Genomic DNA, 25,377 nt, shown 5'->3' with positions numbered 1-25,377 from the left:
GGCGAAAGATGTACCCTTGGGCCCCCCTTCTCGATCCAGAGATGGTCAGCATCCTGACAGCCCGATGGACGAAGCTGTCTCTCAGTCTGCTGGTTCTGCCCCGGAGGCTCTTCAGTATCCTTCCTGATGGCAGCAAACTGAAGACGCTGTTGAAGGGATGAGTGGAGTCACCTGTAATGGAGACGACCTTCCAGATGAGGCAGGTGCAGTAGATCTCCTGGGGAGGGAGGCAAGAGAGGTCCCCACAATGCTCTCGGCTGCTCTCACTACCCGTTGTCATTTTTTCCTGCAGAACCCAATGCAGGAGTCATACCACACAGTGATGCAGCTGGTGAGGATACTCTCAACTGTGCCTCTGTAAAAGGTGCTCATAATGGGGGTTGAATCTCTTGTGCTTCTCAGTTTGCAGAGGAAGTAGAGTCACTGTTGGTCTTCTCCACATTCAGGGACAGGTTGTTGTTGCTGTACCACTCTGGCAGATGGTTAACTTCACCCCTGTAGTAGATCTCGTCGTGGGTCAGCAGAGTGAAGAGAAGGGAGCTCAACACACATCCTTGGGGAGCCCCCGTATTCCGTGTTCTTGGGCTGGAGGTGTTGCTGTTGACCCGTACTGTCTGCTGTCTTCCTGTCAAGAAATCTAGCAGCCCGTTATACAGCAAGGTGCTGATCCCCAGCAGATCCAGTTTGTGAATGAGTTGCTGGGGAATGATGGTGTTGAATGCTGAACTGAAGTCTATGAACAGCACTCTGACATATGAGTCTCTAGTGTTCAGATGTGTGAGGGCTGAGTGAGGGGCAGTTGAAATTCCATCATCGGTTGAGCGTTTTGACCGGTATGCGAACTGAAATGGATCCAGGTTGGGGGAAAGCAATAATTTGATTTGATGCATGACTAACCGTTCAAAGCACTTAACTTAATAATGATGGAGGTGAGTTTGACAGGACGGTAGTCCTTAAAGCAGGAGATAGATGACTTCTTGGGTTCAGTAATGATGGTGGAGGGATCTCCACACACTGTCTGGGGATTGTGTCACCACGGTCTGTAGAGTGGGCTTGTAGTCTGTGATGGTTTGTATTCCTTGCCACTGCCTCCAAGTATCTCTGCTGTCGCTGAAGCTTTGCTGTAGCTGATGCCACGTGACAGGTTTGCCCTTGCTGTTCTTAGACTCACCTAATTCCCTGCTCTGAAGGCTTGCATTTTTCAACTTTAGGAGCATTTAAACCTGACCTGTGAGCCATGGTTTCTGATTGGCCCAGACAGTGATAGTCCTGGTCTCTGTGACATCATCGATGCATTTTGGGATGTAGGCAGTGACAGTTTCTGTATATTCCTGAAAGTCTGTGGTGTTGTCGTGTGTGGCGGCCTGTGGTGGAAAAGCAGTGCCTCTGAGGACCCTTCTGGCCACACCTGTACCTGCTTACGAACTGGTTTGGTGACTTTGACCAGGGGCCTGTGGGAACCCATGGCACACCTAGATTTCTGCCTGTACTGACCCTTATGCAAAATAGGTGGAATTAAGACAGTTCCAAAAGCAAACACAACTGATCAGTGCTGAGAGTGGTCCTGTTGCTGAGGTTGGGATGATCCTGTAATCTCTTATGAACGACCTCCAACGCTTCTATGACTGGGATGCAAGTGAAGACAGATGTAACATCTCTCTCTCACTGTACATGTACTGTTTATAAAATTAGGGAAACATAACCTGCACAAACAAAATAATTTGCAGGACAAATGTTTGACATCAATTTTGTTCGATTTGAAGAAGGTAGGGGGGGCAACTTCACTCACGGGTGTTTATAAGGTTGGGGAAACCTGCAGTCAGCTGAGACTGAAGAAGTCACTTGGATGAGTGACGAAACGTTTCTCCAACTGAAAATGTCCAGATGAACAGAATCAACCTTTTGGGATTTACTTACCTGGATGATTAAGCACGCATCAAGATGTTATTTTATTAAACATTTTAAAATGTTAGCAGCACAAACAAACATTTTTGCAGCACAAACCAGCACAAACATTTGACATCCATTTTGTTTGATTCCATTAATATGGGGGGGCTGGTTGACCTCTAGAAATTTTTGTTAATATCTTTAAAATAATAACGGCACAAACAAAAATTTCTGCAGCACAAACCAGCACAAACGTAGCACAAACGTTTGATACCACTTTTGTTGGATTTGGGTAATGTGGGGGGGCTGGTTGACCTTTACATTTTCATTAATATCTTTAAAACAGAAGCAGCACAAACGCTAATTTTACCTGCACAAATCTGCACAAACGTAGCACTAAAAAAGTAGACCATTTTGGCCCGTTTTGGAGCAGTCTGGGGGGATGGTGACCTTTGAATGACCTATAAAATAAAGTTTAATATCTCGGAAACCGTAGCAGCACAAACGCTAATTTTACCTGCACAAATCTGCACAAACGTAGCACTAACCGCTCCGCCTATTTGCCTTTACGTTTCAAGTGGGTGGGGGGTCAGCTTCACTCTGCTGTAGGAGCAACACAAGTTAACTCAGAGACACAGACTGATGCGACAAAACCAGTAAGTAGGTGTACAGCGTACACTGTAGTGTGTAGCACCCAGGAGTATTGGCTTAATTATGTACACGTTGGTAAGCTGTCTTGTTGCAACTGACGAACTGAAACAAACGAGCGTGCTGTGTGTGCAACAGCGCGACAAACATTACCTGTCCTTTTATTAACTGCACAAGTAGTGCTGGTCACAGCTGCTGGCTACCTGTGTAAGGCTGTCATGGGTCTGTAGCTCTGTCACCGTTTTAGGGAACATATTTAGTTTTAAAGTATTTAGAACATATTTAGTTTTAAAGTAAGTTTCCGGGCTTTTCCTGCCTTTCTGGAGGGATTATATTTCACTAAAAAACGATCTAATATGCATGTCCACATAATAATAATTATAATTATAATATATTAAAAAACACACGCTATACTTTAAAGAACATACATTAAGAAGCAGATTATATTAGATTTATATTTTAAATAAGACAAAATTTGGAATTTACAGCAGTAAAATGATTGTATCTCTGCAGTTTAAAAATGTAATAAGCTTTGCCCTGCACAGAGTGGATAGTGAAACAAATGGAATCATCATAATGACATTATTTCATATTTATTACTTCCCCCTCCTCATTGCTTTATTATTGTAGCTCTAGTAATAAATAATAATGTAAGGATTCTGGATCAGCACCATGATGCCCATAGTATATACAGTATTCTGAAGAAGGTCTAAAATGTCACTGTGTGCGCATGTGTGTGTTTTATTTAGCTGGATTTAAAAAAATATTCCTCATGATATAACATTGTCCAGACATGGCTGGTAAGGACATGAGGAGGAAACAGTAGGCGCTGTGTGAGGCTACTAAAGGCAGGGCTATAACATTTTTCTGTCATCATTTTATTATAGATTAAGTGCAGGAGTTGTTAGGTGTGGATAATTAGATTATAGTTTATTGCAATAGCAAGTTGTGCCTTGTTCTCAGATAGACAGCAAGTGGAGAGTGATATATGAAATGATGGGATGGAAGGAAGAAGAGAAGCAAAGAGTGATTCACAGGCAGAGCCTAATTTATTTCTCACAGTTTTTTGTTGCCAAGCGCTGTCACCAATCTTTGCATTTTGTTATTATCTCATGACACTTGTTTAATCAGCTACCATCTCTCCTATGGACTTTTTAATGTCTACAGTCTCAGATCAACACAGCCCTGCCCTCCAGCACTATCAGCAGCAACCCCTCAACAGCAACATTGTACCCATCAGGTAAAACATTGGCTACGTTTGCTTTGCCTTGTTGCCCATATTAGATTCTTGATTCTTGATGTTGTTGTTATTCAGCCTGGTTCAATGAGCCCCATTTTAACTTTGAGCACCCGCCCCTTTAAACCTCTCTGCATGGCCCTGTGTGTGTGTTTGTACGTGTGTATTTTAGTTAATCAGTGGCAATGAGCTGTCACTGTTTAATGAGAAGCAAGATAATAATACCAATCTTCTGAAAATGTGTTTTTGAGGTCAAGGTAGCTGGTGTTCATTTTTTTAAATAATTAACATACTATGATATTTACCCCACAGAATATGTTTCAACAAAGTATTATGAATGAAAATATGTTATAAAGGCAATAAATGACTCTCTTTTTTTACCTTTTACCTTTTTAGTATTTGCCTGTGGCACTTCTCTACTGATAGGTATCATGTTATGTACACATGTAAACAAACACACACACACACGTGTATATATACACGCCTGCGAGGCATTGGCTGGTGCCACAGCTAATATGTCTTTTAATGTCACACATTGCGCTGAATTCATTTTTACTTTCATTTTCTTTTTCTGTCTTAGCCTTTCAGCTGAAAGTTTTCACACTAAACTCTTCAATAAGTCACAGCGAAGGTAGGAGAGGCCCAAGTGTCATTAAGAGATTTGATTGGGTATTACAGTGTCGGCAATGAAAATGAACGAATGGGCTAGAATGGTGCGTGTATGGTACAGTGCGCAGCGGTGCTTCAATTGGCCCCGAGGTGCGTCGGGTAAATGAACTGTCCACCCCTAAATTAAGGCACGGTACATGCACAACACGCCCACAGCTAAAACAAGATAGCCTGTCGTGTTTAAAAAGCTGTGTGTTAGGTCCACTTGGATTTTTGCATTTTGCAGCCACAGGGCAAAGACGAAAGCCACGCAGAACACTGAACTGTTTATTAAGAGAGTGAAGATGGATAACTGGACAGCGGCTCTGCTCACTGGTGTTGCCTGCATTGTGGGATACCTGGTTGTGTGGGTGAAAAAGATCAACAGCCTCCGACAGGCGGAGGAAAAGATCAAGAGAGCCAGAAACAGGAGAGATAAGAGCTTGCAGCGCGCAGAGCAGGCGGTGCTCCGGTACAAACAGTCGGTGAGAGTTCAGAGCTTTAAACACTGAAATGTTTAACTTTTTCTTTAGATAGAAATCAAAACAAATTATGTGCTTTTAGTTTAAGCCTAGCGGAGGTTTAGTTATTAATTTCCAAATTACTGACACTTTTTGTTGTCAAAAAACTTAAAAACACATTAATATTATGCTGCTCTTCTGGATTTGTTTTGTTGGCCCAAGTTGACACATAACTTCACACACGCGGTTTGTCAGCTGCACGTCTCCTGTTCCACCTCACCCTAAAGTTGCTCTGTTGGATCTGTGGTGGCCCCTAAAGACGAAGCACGCACAAACTCCAAAACACTTGCAAAATCCAAAACTTTTGTAAGTGTTTTGGATTTTGTGCGTGCTTTGTCTCTAGGGACCACCGTAGAAATCTGGTGATTGTGTAACGCGAGGGCTCACTAGATGGTTTGGAATCTCTCTGAATAATTAGGAACAGCAAGATGGAGATGGATAACTTTTTAGCAGCCTCTTTACTCTCCACACACCGCAACAACTCACACTTTCTGTGTACCGCCCTCATGAATACTTCACTGGCCTCTCAGAAGCCAGGAAATCTTGAACTCAGATCAGAACAGGGAGAACAACTAGGTAGATATAACACATATTACTGGTTTGAACATGCATGTCTAAACATTCAAACGTGTAAACATGTAAATATCAAAACACGTAACCACCAAATAGCTACATAACTAGCTTTATAACCTTTGTAAACACCTCTTTGTATATCAAATTAGATTTAAATTTACTTCTACACTTTACAATTGTGCAGAAGTACAGGAAGTAGGAGTCCTGAATCTATACACTGATATGGTTTTCTTTCTTTCTTACAGCTTTATAAATTTTTATAACATAATGATTCTGTGTGGGTCTGTGTCTTCTAGCTTCCCACGACTGACTCTGCTTTGATCCTGAAGCTCTCCCTGTCTGAGCTGACACAGCAGCTGAAGGACGGCTCACTGAACCCTGACAATGTGCTTTACTCTTACATGGAAAAGGTTCATTATCCAGCATGACATAAGAGTTCACTGCCTAACATAACACAGATCTTTTTATCTGAAGGTTGACCGAAATACAATATATACACCAGTTTATTTTAGCTAGCATAAACACTAAGTAATCTATTTTATTTTCCAGTGAGAGTTCAATATTTTACAGAGCGCTTACACAGATCAGTATCCCTTTAAAGTAAATAAGTTCACCTGAATCTGTCTGTGCTTGTTTCCTTTCCAACAGACTCTGGCTGTAAACCAAAAGCTGAACTGCTGCACTGAAATTTTGCTGGAGAGTTTGGACCAGCTGACAACTGTTGGCTCCAACAAGGATGGTCTCTTGTACGGAGTTCCAGTTAGCATCAAAGAAAATATTGCATTTAAGGTAAGAATAATTTAATAAATTAATGTATTTGTAGTGCAAACAAATGGCAGTTACGCTATAGGCAGTATAATAATGGACGAATGCAGCTAGGACACCAACCATTGCTTTCTGGAGTCCAACCTCAAGATGAACTTTTCCACCATTGCCAAGTTGGTTGCAAAAAGCTAAACCTGACATGGAGGAGTGGGTCTAAATTGCTCACTTAGCCAGTGAGCAAGCAGTTTCACAATATCCTTGGGCAAGATACTAACCCATATTTGCCTACTGGTGGTGGTCAGAGGGCCCGGTGGCGCCAGTGTCCGGCAGCCTCGCCTCTGTCAGTGCGCCCCAGGGTGGCTGTGGTTACAATGTAGCTGCCATCACCAGTGTGTGGATGACTGAATGTAGTGTGAAGCACTCCGGGGTTCTTAGGGACTAAGTAAAGCGCCATTTACCATTTTACCAAGTATTAGAATTAAAACAGTTAATTTTATAAATCATGAGCAACACATAAATACTGACTCTAGTTCTTATTTCCACAGAACTTGGAAAAGCTGGTTTTAAATGGTTTGCTGCCTATGAATTAAATGAACTACACAAAAACTATGATGTTACAATCTTTGATTTCATTTGATAATTTAAAAAGGTTTTAGACACATGTCTTTGTTAATTTGTGATCACGTTTACTGTGTTGTTTTATCTTTCTCAATTTCTTGGCATTTTTTGTAAGCAGGTCCCTCTTTAGAAAGAGATCTCAATCTCAGTGAGAATACTGTATAAATTAAGGTCTTAATAATAATGTTATTTATGATCTCTGAATTTCACTTACAGGTTTTCAAAATATTAAGGTATGGCATTTGTGTAGTCTTTGATGCACTCTTGTGTTCTTTAATTTACTTCACAAGGATCATGACTGTTCTTGTGGTGTGATCATTAACCTGGACCAGCCCGCTGAAAAGGACAGTGTGCTTGTTCAAGTCCTGAAGAAACAAGGAGCTATTCCCTTTGTGAAAACCAACTTGGCCCAAGCCCTCATGAGGTACATTTTTTAATCAAGAATTCAAATTTAAAACAACTCTGTGTACTCATGGGTGAATGAGGAGAGTGCTTTAAGTCCCCTGATAGAGTAGAAACACACTATATAAGAACCAATACATGTACCATTTGCATCTTCCATGTGTGTATTTTATGTAAAGACTCATAACCTGTCTTTGTTTGTCTGCGTCCACCTTTAGCTATGACTGCAGTAATCCTATCTACGGGCAGACTGTGAACCCTCATAACCCCCAGAAGACTCCTGGTGGTTCATCTGGTGGGGAGGGGGCTCTCATTGGGGGAGGGGGCTCCCTGCTCGGTATAGGCACTGATCTAGGTGGCAGTATCCGTCTTCCGTCTTCATTCTGTGGAATCTGTGGTTTCAAGCCAACTGCTCACCGACTGAGGTAGATCCTTTTTAGTCATAGAAAATTATTGTAAATTGATGAGTTAAGGTTTCTTTATTTGTTAACACCTTTGGATAATGAACAGTTTACAGGGTTTTCGTTCAATTTGTCGAGGACAAAAGTCAGGTAAGAAACTAGCACATGAAGTAAATGCAGATTATATATAACCAGTGTCTAATAATATTACACAAATTTTCTGGAACATTTTGTTCAAAACATTTGCTTTATGCTTGCTAATAAACTAGTGTCGTCATCACCTGGACCCATGGCAAGAGATGTGGACAGCCTGGCTCTGTGCATGCAGGCACTTCTTTGTGACCACATGTTTTCTTTGGACCCCACTGTTCCACCATTACCTTTTAATATGGAGGTGTGTCCTGTACTGTGGGATTCATGTCCTCTGTTGATGATCATATTTTCTATATATTTTCAGATCATTCATAGATGTTAGAAACTAGAAATTAATCAAGTTAATTTTCTTAACACATCTCTCTATGCTAAAAGACGAAGTTCTAAAGGACAAAGTTAATAGTCTTCCTATAACATTTCCAAGTGCTTTTTTTTATGAGAGCAAACGATTTTCAACATTTTCACCATTTCTAAATATACCAGTTTTCTTTTGAACACATACACTATTTCTGTTTACACACAATCTTTGAACTGTAGCAGAAATACAACAAAATTAACCTGGGCCAATAATATAATAACCCCCGGAAAAGCTGACCTTTTTAAAAGTCATTGCATTTGTAATGTTCAAAGCTCTTCAAGTCAAGTTAAAACTGAGGGCTATTTTCCAATTTACAGTACAAAAACCTCAGGAAGGGTTTGAGCTGTTGAGAAAGCATCATGTAAAAAAAAAAAGCAAATAAATACATAAAGTTTTAAACTTGAGAAAAAGAATTGTTAATCCTTGCAAAGGATGAGATGGTTATACAAAGTTATCACAGCATTTCCAAGTGTCACAATGTGGAGTCAGAAGTATCAAGAAATTCAAAGAGAGCCACAGAGTACAGAACAAGCCTGGCAGAGGTGAAAATTGAAAGATTTAATTGATTTTGGGAAGAAAACTAGTGAGAAATATGTCTAAAGACCTTAGCCAGGACACTAGTGAATGTCTTAACCAAGCCTGGAATTGTAATCTCAAAGAAAACATTCGCTATGACCCTGCATACAGTCAGGTCCATAAATATTGGGACATCGACACAATTCTAACATTTTGGGCTCTATACACCACCACAATGGATTTCAAATGAAATGAACAAGATGTGCTTTAACTGCAGACTGTCAGCTTTTATTTGAGGGTATTTAGATCCAAATCAGGTGAACGGTGTAGGAATTACAGCAGTTTGCATATGTGCCTCCCACTTGTTAAGTGAACGTTATTGACTGGCCTGCACAAAGCCATGGCTGTAATCCCATTGAAAATCTGTGAGTTTAAACAAAGACCAAAGTAAAATAATGTAACCATCCAAAATAAAATTAAGATGCTTGGAAAAAACCGTGTTAACAATCCCTTGCTCTTCTTAACAGCACTTGGGAATACTTTTAAAAAGCTGAAATTTTCTTTGGTGGGCTAATAATTCTGTCCTCATCTACAGATATACAGAAGCTCCAGACCTCTTAGGATTGGTTATTTGGAAAATGATGGCTACTTGCAACCGTCTCCAAGCATGGTCCGAGGTGTCAGAGAGGTCAAAGCTCTGTTAGAGCAAGCAGGGCACACAGTAAGACGTCACCACACACATGTAATCGTTACTGTCCTGAATTGTTATGAACCCCCTGTTATGTTACAGGACAATCAATCAATCAAGGCTTTATTCGCCACATGCACGTTGCCCTGCTGTGAAATGGGACCCCCCCCCCCCCCCCCCAACCTTACACACACAACACAGACATCACATGGGGATACAAGTCGGAAATCGGTAGCGTTACAGAAAAACACTGAAATATACACTACAATGGGAAAGTACAAGAGGAAGAAAAGAGACCTCTACTCATGCTGGGCTCCTGGGAGGACAGCATGAGAACGGGAAACAAAAAAAACCTCCTCTGCACAAAAAGCACATAAATGTCCACAGCACAACATTGGGGGGGGGGGGGTGAAGAGTAATCCGAAGCAAACGCAGCAGCCATCCTGCCCTGCGCTATTATTCCAGCGCGGGCCCTGACCCGCCGTGTTCCCAGGAGGGAACGAGCATCGAAGGCGTTTGGAAAGGGAGGGGGGATGAGTGAGTGCGTATCAGTGTATGTGTATGTGTGTGCGTGTCCAGAGTTCAGCTGAGACAGTGTCCAAACTGACCCTTTTAAAAGTTAAGCCAAGTATTTTTTTTATATAAAACTTCTTCTGCTTGGCTTAAAGAGTGTAAATATGTACACACACACACACACACACACACACACACACACACTAATAATCACTGCCTAGTATTTGATAGCCATACATCTTTAATGTTCTCTTTTATGCCTTTAGTTGGTTCCTTACGCTCCACTGAAAATCAGCCAAATTGTTCCTGAGCTATTAATAACGGGTGTATATGCAGATGGTGCTACCACCCTTCTACAAAAACTGTGAGTTGTACCTTTTAATAATTCATCTAATCACTTCTCATGAACTTAAAACATCTAATAAATGTATGATTTTTTTTTCAGTGCTAAGTTGCAGGTGCTAGCATGATAAACTAAAATACTGTAGAATACTAAAATCATTACATGTCATTAAGTGTCAACACAGTTATTTTGTGTGTGTAAATAATTCATTTCATTTTAGGAAAGGGGCACTTCTGGACCCTTCTCTGAAGTGGCAGGTTTTCATACACTCGCTCCCTAAGTGGTTTAAGAAAATCCTTTCCTTCCTACTAAAACCTGTGGTGAGTTTTCTCATTTGGTGACAAACATGTGTAAATTCAAGCACAGGACTGAACATAATCTTGGAACTTTTATCTGATAGAGCCTATGTTGTAAAGTGCCAGAATGTTTAAACTCACAGATTTTCAATGGAATTAAAGCCATGGCTTTGTGCAGGCCAGTCAATAACGTTCACTTGTTTTTTGCAGTCACCTCGTCTGTCTTCCAACGTGAGTGCTATTTGTGGAGTTCGGTGAGAAAGTATTGTTGAAATTCATCATCTGTACATGATTCTTTTTTCATATAATACATGTAATGGGCAAAGTCACAAAATAATGCTTTATTTTTTAGATCTGTTTCCGATCTGTGGAAGCAACATGCTGCTGTTGAGGTAACTTTAACTTTCAACTAATGATGCATGGTTGAGTATCACAGTACAATTTCAAAAGAGGTGGGACACTGTGTATAACGTAAATTAAAACAGAATGCAATGATTGGCAAATCTTACCGACCTACATTTATCCACAATAGCACATAGAAAACAAATCTAATATTCAAACTGAAAAAATAATGTATACCATGTTCAGAAAAATGATTCTTCTACTACAAAGCCATGCTATTGTAATAGCTGCAATATACACTTTAGCATTGACTTGCTCAAATATCTTCAGCAAGAAAATATCATTCTAATGGAAGTTTTATGTTCCTCTAAACCTAAACCTGTACATATGTCTGTGAAGGTTAAACCTGTACACAACTTTCAGCATTAAAAAGTGTCTTTCCAGATATGCAAGCTGCCAATGCCATGGCACTGAAACATGCAGGCTTTTGAACTGAGCACTAATAACAAACCAGATGGTTCCTTTTTCTTTAGTCCGAAGGATGCCGCATCCATGTTTTTCAAAACTAATGTCAAATTGTGATTTGTCTGGCCACAAAACAGTCTTTCACTTTGTGTCAGTCCATTCTAAAGAGGTTTGGCCCAAAGAAGGTGGTGGTGGTGTTTATGGATTATGTTCATATATGAATTCCCGTTTGCATGAGCTTTAGAGCTTTAAGCTGTATTTCAATAGCGACAGCTCATTTGGAAGAATTGAACATGATTTACTGAGATACGGAGTTCAGCTACTGGTTTGGCGATTGACCCAGAATCTTAGAGGTGATAGCAATTAGAAGTAGAGTATGGTAGTGGTGAAGATGAAGCTGGAGGCTTGCATGGAGCTCTGAGTGGACAGGCTAGAAGATGAGTGAACTAGAACAACGCTGTCGACACTGAGTTTGGCAGTGTGGAAAGAAAAAGTTATATAACAAAAATTAGCAGCCAAACATCCAGGACAGCAGGCAGATGAGTGATCGTATAAAGACAACACATAAGATTCATTTGTGGATAGCATGGCGAACTGTGTTCGCAGACAGTGATCTCTGGAAATGTTGCTGAGCCAAAGCAATGATTTCCATGACAAAATCATCCCTGTTTTTAATGCACTGCTGCCCAAGGGCCCAAAGTTCACAAACACAAACTTTTGGCCTTGTCCCTTGCACAGAGAAATTTCACCAGAGTCTCTGAATCATTTAATGATAATGTACCATAGATAATGAGATAGTTAAAAGTCTTTTTGTTTGTCAATTTTACATTGACAAATATTATTTTGAAATTGTTCTGTAATATGTAGATGCAGTTTTCTTTACTTCTGAGAAACTCTGCCTCTCTGAAAAACTTTATTTTTCCATCAGTCATGATACTGAGCTAATTAGCTGCATCGGTTTCATCCAGCTCTTTATTTCTCTTTTTTTCACATATCTTTTGGCTTTTGTTGACCCCCTTACACCTTTTTTAGGTCTGTTTTTGCTGTCATCAAAAACAAAATAAGGTAATGTTTTTCATGAAAAAATTAAAAACATTCGAAAAGGTGCAGGAGGCATTGTAGCAGTCAGGTGCAAGTGAGTTAAACATGAAGGGAAGTATTTTCATGTGTGATTTAATATCCATATAGAAAAGAAGAAAATGTAATGAAGCGATTTTAATGAAGTAACCTCTACCTCATAGACAGTGTTGGGAAGGTTACTTTTAAAATTTATTCCCTTACAGAATACATGCCCCAAAATGTATTCTGTAACGTATTCCGTTACGTTACTCAAGGAGAGTAACCTATTCTGAATACTTTGGATTACTTAATATATTATCATGCTGTTTACAACTACGTGAATATACTATTGCTGTTCCACACCGTAGTAAAGGGACCTCTGACTAATACCTTGGGCTCGTAGCCAAAAACTAGCTTTACTTTGTTGTCTGGGTCACTTTGCTAGTGAGAGACAGAGAGAGGCGTTGAAAGACTGCTCCAACGGAACTTATTGTTTTCAGAGGAAAACACGAACACGGTGTACAGTCGAGTCTTAATAGCTTACTTACACCTGGGCTCGTCAGGCACTCTTCTTGGCTGCAGTGGTTATTATTATATTTACATGCTTCCAGCTCCCGTTTTTGCTCGATGACAGCTCGTACCTTTCCTTTTTCTCCCTCCTCGCGCTCACAGACACATAACGGGTATGGCAGTCCATTCTCCCTGCAGCACGGACTACACTGCCTATGATGCTACATTCTTTAGAGCTATACCTATAGCATTCTGCCTGTTAGCTTAGCACAACAACAAAAAGGCGCTCTCTCTCACCCAGGAAACACGCAGAGAGAGAGAGCGTCACCCTGTAACCATGGCATCCATAGCTGTCAAACAAAACCCAAACAGTCCTGACCCGCGACAATATGAAACAGGAAAGTACCGCCGTGTAATCCATTTATTTCAACAAAGTAACTGTATTCTGAATACCACCTTTTTAAACGGTACCTGTAACGGAATACAGTTACTCATATTTTGTATTTTAAATACGTAACGGCGGTACATGTATTCCATTACTCCCCAACACTGTTCATAGATACCTCAGAGATAAAAGTGCGTGAAAAGTCAGAGAGAGAAAGGTTCAAGGTCAACAACACTGAGTGAATGTACGCAGAGGAAGAGGGGACAAGAGAGTGGGGGATGCAAATGTGAAAATTAGTATAGAAGAGGGCCTTCAGGGAACCAATCCAGGGCGAGAATGGCATTTTTTTGAAGGAGAAGTTGGCTGAAGCAGTCCACAGAAGCCAAATCGAGGGAGGCTCCAGCCAAGAAATTGGTGTATAGACCCAGAGAAACTGGTGCTGGAGCAGAATAACATCATCACAGTGGCCCGCATGTGGCCTCCATCTGAGGGCCCAAGAGATAGTGACTCAGGAGGCATGGGTCACCCTGCGTAATGTCTGCAGGTGGGAGAAGATATCTGCGCATCAGTGGAGAAAATCCCTCATTTGATGGACAAAAAAGCAGAAGAGCAGAAGAGTTCATGTGGAAATTGGGGCAGGTCTATGACACACTGGGCCATGTAGCCAGTAAGTCGAGACAGAGAGCCACTGGCAGACAGCAGCAGATCTGGATTCCCACATGCCAAATTAGGCAAGATCGGAAGGTCACAAACTCTGTAGTTTATGGAGCTCAGTGAAAATGATAAGAACAATAAAAATAAAAAAAGAAGACTAGACGCTGCATCACAAAAACAATCCAAGCTGGGAGAGAAGCAGGGACCAATGGCCAAGAATACCAGACCCACCACCCAGCGGGAAGAGTGATTATTCTGCAGCCTGAGGGTCACAGAAAAGTAAATATTTGGGAACAAGGGTGTGTGTGTGTGCGTGTGTGTGTGTCTTTGTTGGTGTTATTTGTACCCAGGGGGTATGCAAACATGGCACACAGCCCAGAGCCTGTCTTGGTCAAATTGACTAAGTAAACAAGAGAATGTCAGATTTTAACATGTGTGATTAAAAAAAACAAAAAACACTTATATTGTGTATATTGTGATTGGCATAGTTATAAATAAAAAGTAAGAAAAGCAGTCCTATGTGAATAAGTTGATGAAAATCGTGTTGAAATTAATATTCATATGTCATTGAACTATTAATAAATCCTAGTGAAGAAAAATAGCATAAACTGAATAAACGTGTACGGAAGTATATTCATATTGTGATTTAATATTCAAATGTGATAGAATGTTTTATAAAGTTAAAGTGCAACATAGAAAAGTAGAGAATGCAATGAAGTGATGTTAATGAAGTAACCTCTGCTCTAGTTAAAAGTGGGTGAAAAGTAAAGACAGAATCATAAGGTATGAAGGTAAGATGCAGTAGGTATGGATATGAGATACCTATTGTGAACAGAAAATTTACAAGGTGGTAGAAAAAATGACTATGTTGGTGGACAACATATATAGAAAACCATCTAAGGTTTTAAGGTAAACCAGCATTTAAGGAGTGGGTGGATACAAAATCAAACCGAAAAATTCTTTTTATTTATGGGGATTTCAACACAGATGTGATAAGTGCAGAAAAACATTAATAGACTGTATTTTAACTAATGAATCAGAAAACAAAATTGCCTTCTAATTAGTGACATCAGTGATCATTGTGCATTTTTTCCAGTATATGACAACAATCATAGTAACGACAAACAGGAAAATAAATTAAAATAAAACAGGTGAGAACAGAGGAATCCATGAATGCATTTAAAAGTGACCTACTTGAGGGGAAATTTGGAGGTAGTGTCTAAGGAAAGGGATATTGATAAAGTTTATGAGACATTCTTAGGAAAATTTAAATTATTATATGACAAGCATTGACTAATAAAGCAATACTGCAACAAAGAAAAATATGCAGTTTGCCCATGGATCACAATAGGATTACAAAATGCATGTAAAAAGAAAAATACCATATATACCATATGAAATTAAAAAGCTGAAAATAAATATAACAAAATGTAAATTAAATAGCATTTTGACAAAAATTGTGCAAATTTATTAGACATGAAGAAAAACATTAACAGAGATTTGGAAAACATTAAACACCATTATAAAATAGGTCTAGGCATTTAAATTACCCTGTGTAATAGGGTATTAATAAGGATACAAATATTAGTGATGTTGATGAAGTAGTTCATGAATTTAATAGATTCTTTGTAAGTGTTGGACCAGACTGATAGAAGTTTTGCAGCGAGAGCAGACAAACTTCAATGTTTGTATCACAGAGGTGGGACCAAGTCATTGTTTTGCAAGTCTCAAGTAAGTCTCAAGTCTTTATCCTCAAGTCTCAAGTCAAGTCTCAAGTAATGTCAGGCAAGTCAGAGTCGAGTCTCAAGTCACTGGTGTAAAAGTCCGAGTCAAGTCACAAGTCTGAAACTTTGAATTTCAAGTCCTTTCGAGTCTTTAAAAAAAAAAAAAACGAAAAAATAATGTTGCAGTTATGCTAAATGTAAATATTAGACCATGTAATTTTTAAATCTGTGTTTTTCTCAACACATGACAAAATAGTGAACTTAGAAAATATACACAAATTGTGAAATTGCACCTCTTTAAAATGCAGCTCAATTAAACCTAGCTCCAAGAATAATTTTCACCGACGGTTCTGAGATAAGCTGCATGTTATTCTTGGATGCGGTTGTAGGACCAGCTTTAAAATCGCATGACAAAAATATCATACACATTAAAAAAAAACTGCATCACCAACGTAGCCTGGAAAACATTTGCTAGTTAGATGAAGTCAGCTATCTCATCGTAGCATATTTATATGCATATTTATAATCATACGGTTCTTGGAGTGAGCGCATACACTCATGAAGTTTAGTAACTTCCGGTCACTGCAACAAGCCCAGGTACAGTTTACCGACGGATGGGTAGTAGTAGTAGTGGGTAGTAGTGGGATGGGTAGTAGTGGAAATAATTTCTGGTACCCATCACAGAAATGTAGCAGTGACAATAATACTGTATGCTGTAATCGTACTGGGCAATTAGTGATACAAAAAACCTGTTTTATCCTGTGAATAAAAGTATATGTTTTTGTCAATGTACCATAATAACAGAAGCGAAACGCAATATTGTGTCAGGACAATTCACTATTTATGCACAATAAACAAAGGAGCATAGCGCGACAATTTCTGTTCAGCGCCAGACTTGCTTGTAACCTATATCACCAATTATGTTATGAAAATGACGTATTAACTACTAAAAAACACTGACCTTCGTGTAAATGCTTGGAGCAGACTAACCTGTGAGCTGGAGTGTTCTGGGACGTTATATTTGGTCTTTGAATGGCTGCAATCCAGTCGCGTCTTTGTTACTTCGGAAACATGGCTCGAACAATTTCTCTTCAACGACGTAATCCGATAACAACCGATCTCTTTACCCGTCGGCTTCCCGTGGCTGTCATGCGACCGGCTATTGCAGTTAATAATACAACAGCTTCTTGACATTTTTGTGTTTCTTTTTATCGCTGTGTAACTGATTTTAATTGAAAGCCTGCGCGCGCTAGTACCGCTTGCCACGAGTTCCCAGAATCCTTTGCGGTTCTACCCGTGAATGACGTCACATTTTCAATCTCTATATAATATGCATGTTAAATTTTATATTTGGGGTAAAATATCAAGTCTTTTCAAGTAAACCGGTTCAAGTCCAATTCAAGTCCCAAGTCATTGGTGTAAAAGTCCAAGTCAAGTCACAAGTCTTAGAACATTTTTTCAAGTCAAGTCTAAAGTCATAAAATTAATGACTCGAGTCTGACTCGAGTCCAAGTCATGTGACTCGAGTCCACACCTCTGTTGTATCAGCTGTGGAAGAAAAGAAAATCATGGACATTGTTGGGAAACCACAAAATAAAACTTCTACAGACTTTAATGGCCGTGATACAAAAATTGTTAAATAAACTATTAATGGTATCTCTAAAGCTTTAAGCATAAATGTGCGAATTCTCTCTACAAACTGGTGCATTAACATCACAAAAGTGATACAATTGTACAAAAATGGAAATCACAAATTACATGTACAGACTTTCACAATTCTCCAAAATACTGGAAAAGGTTTTCATTAACAAGCAGGGTTTCGTGAGGCTATGGGCAATTCGTTGATAAACATAAAATATTAATGGACTCAGTATGGTTTCAGATCAAACAAATCAACTATGGCATTACTGGAATTAATTGAAAACATCGCTAATTACATAGATACAAAACACAATATAACAAGACAATGCACACTTTAGAGTTTTCATTGATCCAAAAAAGCTTTTGATAAAATTAATCGTGAAATATTGAAATATTACTTGATAAAATGGAGCACTGTGACGTTAAAGGAGTTGTGCTTCAGCGGGTTGAGAGGTATTTGGAAAAATTGGGAAAATTGGGGAATTTTCATTTAGTGTGCAGACATTGTTTGTAGAGTCCTACAAAGGTCCGTATTGGGATCAAAATTGTTTATCCTGTACATCAAAGACATATGTAAAGCATCTGATATATTGCATTTTATTTTATTTGCAGATGATACAGATGATACAACTACTTACTGCATTAGGGCGCATTCAGAGCAGATCTTGAAAATTGTCACACAAGAAATGATTCAGTTAAAAACATGGTTTGATAAAACTAGTTATTACTAAATTTGAACAGAGCAAGTGTATACAAGAGCTGGGGGGAAGAAATGATGATTACTGTAAATCAATAGATTGCTAAGCACGAGGTAGGGATTAATAAGTATGTACATACTTCTTCCTACTCCATTTTGGACGTGATGATCAAGTGATTTCATGTCATATATGTGTGTGTGCACACCCGTGTGTGTGTGTGTGTGTGTGTGTGTGTGTACATATATATATATTCAGCTATCTATGTATATGTTTATGCGAATATATTTGTTTGTTTGTTTTGTATGTCTGAATTATAAAAGGTTATCCCATTATCCCATTCCCATTGCCTCCAACCTCAAGAAGGACTGGGCAGTTCCCCTCAGCCATCGGTTCCATCCAAGCCCTGCACTGCCTGCTGTGTAATACTCATAGGATCAGAGACTAGACTATTTATCTAGAGTTCCTGTTTTGGAGTGCTGGTTCCACAGATCAACATAGGAGGAGACCTCAGAGTAGAACCAGGACATGCAGAAGAGGTTATTTCTCTTGGCTCGCCTTGAAAGGCCTCATTGTTCCCTCAGATAAACTAGAGGAGGTGGCTGGGGAGAGAGAGGTCTGGGCTTTGCTTCTTAGGCTGCTAACCCTGTGACCCGGCCCTGAATAAGTGGAAGGAAATGGATGGATAGATATTAAAATTTCTCAGTTTAAATATTTCAAAATTTGTAAATCACTGCATTTTGTTTTTGTTTACATTTTACACAGTCTCCCAAATGTTTTGGAATCGCAGTTGTATAAAGGATCAAGAAAATTTCCTGTTTTTTCTTTAGGACTATATTCAAGAGACAATAGCACATTGGAGGAGCTGCAATATCGATGTGCTGTTGTCCCCCATGATAGGGCCAGCCAGCAGGTTATTGCACGCTGACAAAGTTTCAAGTATGGTATACTGAGTATTAAAAAAAAGCATTATTGTCCATCTATCTCGCTCTTTTTTTCATTATTGTAATCTCAGGATAAGTTTGTGGATGTATGAAATGCTCCTAGGTGGCAGCATAGTTCCTGGGATTTGGGATCACATAACAATTATCTCATAAAAAATTAGGATTGCTGCCCTTCTCTAGTGCTAACATGCATGATTAAAAAAGGCAGAGAGTGAAGAAAAACAATATCTCCAGACATTAGTCAATTAGGAAAGTCACCTGTAGATTAGAACATTTGGACAAATAATAATATAAAGGCACTGTTACACTAAATAAATCACATGTTAATTAAAGAGCAACAGAATTTTGAAGGGCTAAAGAAAAGTGAATCTGTCTTAAAATTTTTCATCATAACTAATCTACTTGTATTTTCTGTTATTTCAGCTGCAGTCAGTTGCACGATGCTCTACAATCTCTTAAAATTTCCTGCGGGTGTAGTCACTGTTTCCACAGTGACTGCGAAGGATGAGGAGGAACTAAAGCACTATAAGGGCTGTTATCAGGACAGTTTTGACAAGTCCCTCAAAGAGGTAACACATACCACTGAGGGGAGACGGATTGAACACATTTACTGTGAGACCAGTTTTTCATGCAGTTTTAAAATTTCTAAACAAATGAATACAACTTTCAACTACACTGACTACACACAGGAAGATTTCAGGTGTGGTGGTGGGTAGGCCCATCTATCCTACATGGAACCAAGAGCTAAAGCAGATCAGACGATTGAGACAATTTTTTCTTGTGGTTCTGTAATTTATTGACTCTCAGTTATACATGAACTTTATTAAATGTTCCACAATTTGTTAGTCGCTCGAGGCAGAAGACTGCGGTCCAGCTGCTGAGCGTTAAGTGACAGGAGTGTGTTTTTGTGTTCAGGCAATGACTGGTGGTGAGGGTCTACCTGTGGCGGTTCAGTGTGTTGCTCTGCCGTGGCAGGATGAGCTCTGCCTGCGCTTCATGAAGGAAGTGGAACAACTGGTCAAAGAAAGCAAGAAGTAAAGCTGCTTTCTTTCTCAGTCTCACAGGAGAGGCTGCAGACTTCAGAGGCAATGTGTTGACTTGAGTAGATCCTATAAATGAGAGCTGAATCTTTCATAAATAGCAGAGCATTCTCTTTTTTTACAAATATAATCCGACAATTTTTGTGCCTTGACTATTTGCTAAAGTTTAAATAAATTTTAACAGTTAAAATTCAGGTTAAAGTCAAGGCAGTTTTATTTCTTTATGCCAAAATCACATGTAAAGGTTCTTCACAGGGAATGAACAAATAAATACATACAGCCATTAATAAATGGAACAGTACATTTTAAAAAATTGAAATCACTAAGATATTAAAACAGACATAATTTATATGTATAGGAGTATCTATGAAGCGCCTTGAGGCGACTTTTGTTGTGATTTGGCGCTATATAAATAAAATTGAATTGAATTGAATTGAGTGTGTGTGTGTCTTCTTATTCAGTCACAATGACGGAGATATTCATGATACAATATCTGGGTTAAAGAAAGCTGGAGGACGCAATGAAGTAAGTTAAAAATCAGCATCTGCTGTCAGTCAGGATAAACATATTGATACTATTTTTATGAGAAAACTTTAGGGGACCATTCGTTCTCGTCATACTCGAGAGGTCAAAGTAGATTCTGCTGCCCGATATTTACCCTGTAATATATGCTTCAGCACAGTAAGGTGTATTAAACCCGCTAAATAATGCTATTTTGTTTTCTTTAGACTTTTAAGTCCACTAATTGTCTGTTGACAGCTCCCTTCTGACATGTAACCGTCTCCTGGCAGCTCTCACTGAATTACTTTGAAACTAAAAACTGCTATTCTTAGGCGAGCTCTACTGATTATCAACTCCTTCCCTATGAAAAGTTACTGCGTGTGCAGTTAATGCGCAGTGATTTACAATAGACATACATTTTGTTTAACATGCCATTCACCAGATGATTTCTATTTTGGAGTTTTTCTTTTAATCATAACAAATTAGTGGTAAAATTTTCCTTGCAAATTTCATGAATGGAAGTAGTAGACCAACATGGTTGGTCAAAGCTTTAAAATTAACATTTTGTAAATAGATGTGTAATTAGCACATGGAGCCATCTGGTAAATAGTAAATGGACTGGTTCTTATATACAGTAGCACTCTTCTACTGTAAGCTGCTTTATTTAACATGCTTCATTCATCCATTGAAACACAGTCACACAAGCACTTTTTCTACACCTAAGGGCATTCTAGCTGACATTTACACATATTCATACTCTGATGAATGCATTGGACAGCAACTTGGGATTCAGTCTCTTGCCCAAGGATACATCCAGGGCTCAAACCAGCAACCTTCCAAGCTGCTCTACCTCCTACACTGCAACCACCTGATGAGCCATTGTCAGGATGTCAGGGGAACATGACGGTTTCCACAAATGTTGCACACTCTGTGGTGACCCTATTTTTATAGGATTAAGCTTAAGTTTATGAAAATTTCTCAGTTTGTTGGAAGATGTAATTCACACTAATTAATGTATATTTATGTATTCAATATTAAGCTTTTGTATTAAATAACCTTTAAAAAAATGACTGCCTGCACATTTAACAAACCAACCCTTCTGGGGGAATGCTACTGTCCACCTGTTTCTTGTGAATAGCTGTTTCAGGAAGACCCCCACCCCCTCATAAACTTCTACCAGAAGAGTTCACCCTTTTATCAAAGTATATTGAGATTCATTTCAAACATGCTTTCAACCTGTGGTCATGCATTTTATTTTGTTAGTAGATTCTTACTGTTCTTGTTTTTGACCCAGCAGTTTTTGCTGTTGTATGAAGAATGTGGTTCATTATTGACATGAACATGAATATTAGTGCTTTATTACTAGATAACCTTTACTCTACCACTGATTTTTGAGGTTGCATCTTCATGCTAATTTGCCCCCTTTAGAAAGTTAAAATGTTAATTGATTCAACTCAGCTCTTTCACATGCAAAAACAAAATAAATATCATGCAAAAGAAAAAAAAACAACAACAACAAAAGTGTGACTCAAGTATGATTCAAAAGTATTTTTAGTATTAATACTAAATATAGTTAAGATCTTAACTTAATTATCATTAGCATTATTAATATGTTAATTGTTTCATAAATCATGACACACTCCCTCTGCAAGTGTATCTAGAAAGTTCTTTGACTCTTTGCTAAAGATTGAATAAATGTTAACTGTAAAAATTAAGGTTTTATATTTTTTTAAGACCAGGCTTTTTATTTTGTCCTCTGCTCTCAATTTTACGTAATAAAGCTTGAAATTAAATTACGGACTTCAGAGAAAATGCAGTCATGTAATAAAAAATGTTGAAAATTAGAATTCATAACAGGTATGAAAATTGGTAGCACACCCATGTTTCTTCACCCCAACCAATACATTAAATAATACAATACATTAAATATATATATATGGTTAGACTACATGTCTTTGGAGTGGAGGATTGCAAGTTCAATTCCCGCCTGGGGTGTCTGCATCCAGTAAGGGTCCTAAGGCTAGACCCCCCCATGCTAAGCGAGCCTACCGCGGACATGATAGATGAATATGAAGGCATGCTGGCTCGGACGTCGCCCGGCTCAATAAGGTCCGCGTCAGGTGATGAGGAACCAGGGCACCCTGACAAGAAATGGGCTACTGGAACAAGAAGCTATCGGTGAGCAAGAGACAAAAACAGGGCGTTTTTGGCATGCTACTACGCAAGTAACCCTGGCAGAAGGGGCTACATGAATAGGATGAGGGACCTATGGATTCTTCGATACCCAACATCCACGACGACAAAACAACTAGTAGCTCAGTGTTCCAACATTCAAAAGAAGGGACTGCTCTCACAGCTAGAGATTGATGAGGTACAACATAAATGCCACGGCAAGGGGGAGCCAGGACACCAGGTCAGGGGGGAGATATCATCACCCCCACCTGAGATGGTACCACGCCCCAAGTGCGATAGGAGAAGGATCGTTGAGTGTGAGAGGAACTGACCTGAAAGATAAGATCATGGCCAAGCTTGAAACCTGGACCCCCCACAGGCGGTTACCCAGACTACATGAAGTACCCTCAGAAGGTCTGCTAGATGATGTTACGGACGATACCTAAAGCCATCATTACCAAGACTAACAAGCTGATTTACAATATGGCAGCAGTGACAAGTGAGATGCGTGGCTACAAGTTGAACAGACACAAGGGGGCAGTACCCTCCATGGAGAAGGAGGCTAGAGGTTAAGATCAAGGTAGCACTGAGGGAGGTTAGTCAACTATCAAAGCTGCAGAAAGGTGGGACAAGGTGTCCCGTTTGGTTCTTTTGCCATCAGAATTATTGTCTAAAGGCAAAGCAAGATGCCCAACGGATTTACTTTACCAAATGGACCATCCCAGCCTTACCGTAATGGTCTATTTGATTTACCTTTGCTTTTATTGTTTATTTTATTGTATTTTATTTCCACTTGCTACACACGGGACAGACATGACTGGGGGAACGAAAAGGGTGAAAAGGTGTGAAAGAAAGAGAAATACAAAACAAACAGAGAAAAAATACATATATGAATCACCTGGATCACCTGCTGAGAAAGAAAAAAGAGAAAACAAGCAAAAAAAAAGAGAGAGTTGTGCAGCACGTAGGATCGACAGCACACAGTGTGCTTTGAGGTAGGAGCCAAAAAGGGTGTAGTTCGTGTGAGTGAGCACCCGTGTGTACACCTGTGAGCATGATTCATTAGTATAATATGAAATAAATTCTACATGTGTCAAGTTGTGTGCCAATATTTGCTGTGTAGTAGAACTGAGACATAAGTCATTGCAAAAATTTATTTGAAATAATATTTAAATTCTCGGTAGAGAAAGCAGCTGGTGTCCTACAGCTCCAGGTGGTTTGCTACGGCGTTGATTAGCCTTTCCTCCATATTGAATGAAGAATGAAGGGCTTTGGCTGGATCTACCCCTTTGACCTAGGTCAGAGCATCACGTCACCAGGCTCCTAAATGGTTGTCGCAGCGTGACTTGACGCTGGAGTTCCTATTTTTCCAACTTGAGCGGTAAACGCAATACGGTCAAATGCACAAAATGCAACACACAAACAGCCGCGCGTATTTTTATTCGCGCGAGCAAGTAGCGCGACTGACGCGTTTATGCATCGCAAATCTGCTTCTGAATTTTCGCGGGATGTTCTAGAGGGTGAATCGGGAGCCCGGGAGATAATAGAAAGAACGACAACCGCCCACCGAATGGCCAGGCACTCAACAATGCTATACCAAGATTCACGCTCTGACAGTTTCCTGCTGATATAGACCGCAGGGCAGTGACTCCCTTTACCTGCGGGACAAAATGGCCTCCAGCCCTCTGTTCAAGGCATCAATAGGCAGAATAAAAGGGAGGGAGAAATAGGACTGTGAAGCAGGTGTTCCCCACAGAGAGCCTACTTCACCTGCACGAATGCCGCCTGGCACTGCTACCTTGACCTGGGGCACCCTTCCAGCTGAGATCAGTCAAGGGGCTGATCAGGTTTTTCAAAGAACCGTCTCAACACTTTTTTCTGCTCTCTCTTTCTAGTCCCTGTCAGGACTCTTGCTGCAGCATTTTGGATTAACTGAAGTTTTTTCAGGGAGTTTTTTGGACATCCTGATAATAATGAATTACAGTCGTCCAGCCTGGAAGTAATAAATGCATGAACTAGTTTTTCAGCGTCACTCTGAGACAGGATATTTCTAACTTTAGAGATGTTGCGCAAATGGAAGAAAGCAGTCTTACATATTTGTTTAATATGTGCATTGAAGGACATGTCCTGGTCCATGAGCGCTGGAAAGTGGCTGGGGCTCCGAACAAACCGAATGGAAGTGTGACAAATGTCAGCAGAGAAGCGGTTTCAGCCTCTCTCCGTGCTTTAAGGAGGTTGAGGTGTTATACCTGTGTGACCATACCATTTCATGGTCTACGTCACCCCCTCGCCATGTGACCACGAAGGGTCCTTGCCACTTGGTGAGTAAGTTTGACCTGGAATAAAGGAGTAATACAAGCACTTTATCTTTACCTTCCTCCCAGTTTTCTTTAATTAGGTCAAACAACCTCCATGGCTTCCGGATGAACAGTTATTCAAAGGAAGAAAATCCCATTGAGGCCTGGGGCAGATTCCGCACTGCAAACAACAGAGGGTCTAACCAGCAATCCCAATTGCATTCATCCTCGTGAATTAACTTACGGATCATGGACTTTAAAGTTTTATTCAGCCTTTCCACCGGCCCATTAGACTGAGGGACAGTGTTGGGATGTAGATATATATTTTTAATGCTTATTTTCTGCTTATATTGTTTTATGTATTTTAATAAGAGAGGCCTT

General features: G+C 39.7%; 1 protein-coding gene across 1 annotated transcript; it reads left to right on the top strand.

Annotated features, from left to right (window-relative positions):
- The first annotated feature begins 4,375 nt into the window (after nt 1–4,375).
- Nucleotides 4,376–20,459, top strand: LOC113016809 (vitamin D3 hydroxylase-associated protein-like). The gene is made up of 15 exons (XM_026159949.2): nt 4,376–4,905; nt 5,811–5,924; nt 6,163–6,303; nt 7,188–7,321; nt 7,518–7,724; nt 7,810–7,850; nt 7,970–8,094; nt 9,323–9,448; nt 10,195–10,292; nt 10,492–10,591; nt 10,778–10,821; nt 10,920–10,959; nt 18,873–18,981; nt 19,410–19,555; nt 19,902–20,459. The coding sequence occupies exons 1-15, from the start codon at nt 4,726–4,728 to the stop codon at nt 20,022–20,024; spliced, it is 1,728 nt and encodes a 575-aa protein (XP_026015734.2). The 5' UTR covers nt 4,376–4,725; the 3' UTR covers nt 20,025–20,459.
- Nucleotides 20,460–25,377: the final 4,918 nt, after the last annotated feature.

Source organism: Astatotilapia calliptera, chromosome 23, assembly GCF_964374335.1.
Source record: "Astatotilapia calliptera chromosome 23, fAstCal68.1, whole genome shotgun sequence".
Classification (NCBI taxonomy): domain Eukaryota; kingdom Metazoa; phylum Chordata; class Actinopteri; order Cichliformes; family Cichlidae; genus Astatotilapia; species Astatotilapia calliptera.
The sequence above is the reverse complement of the archived record's forward strand: the minus strand, read 5'-3'. Positions and strand labels throughout refer to the sequence as shown.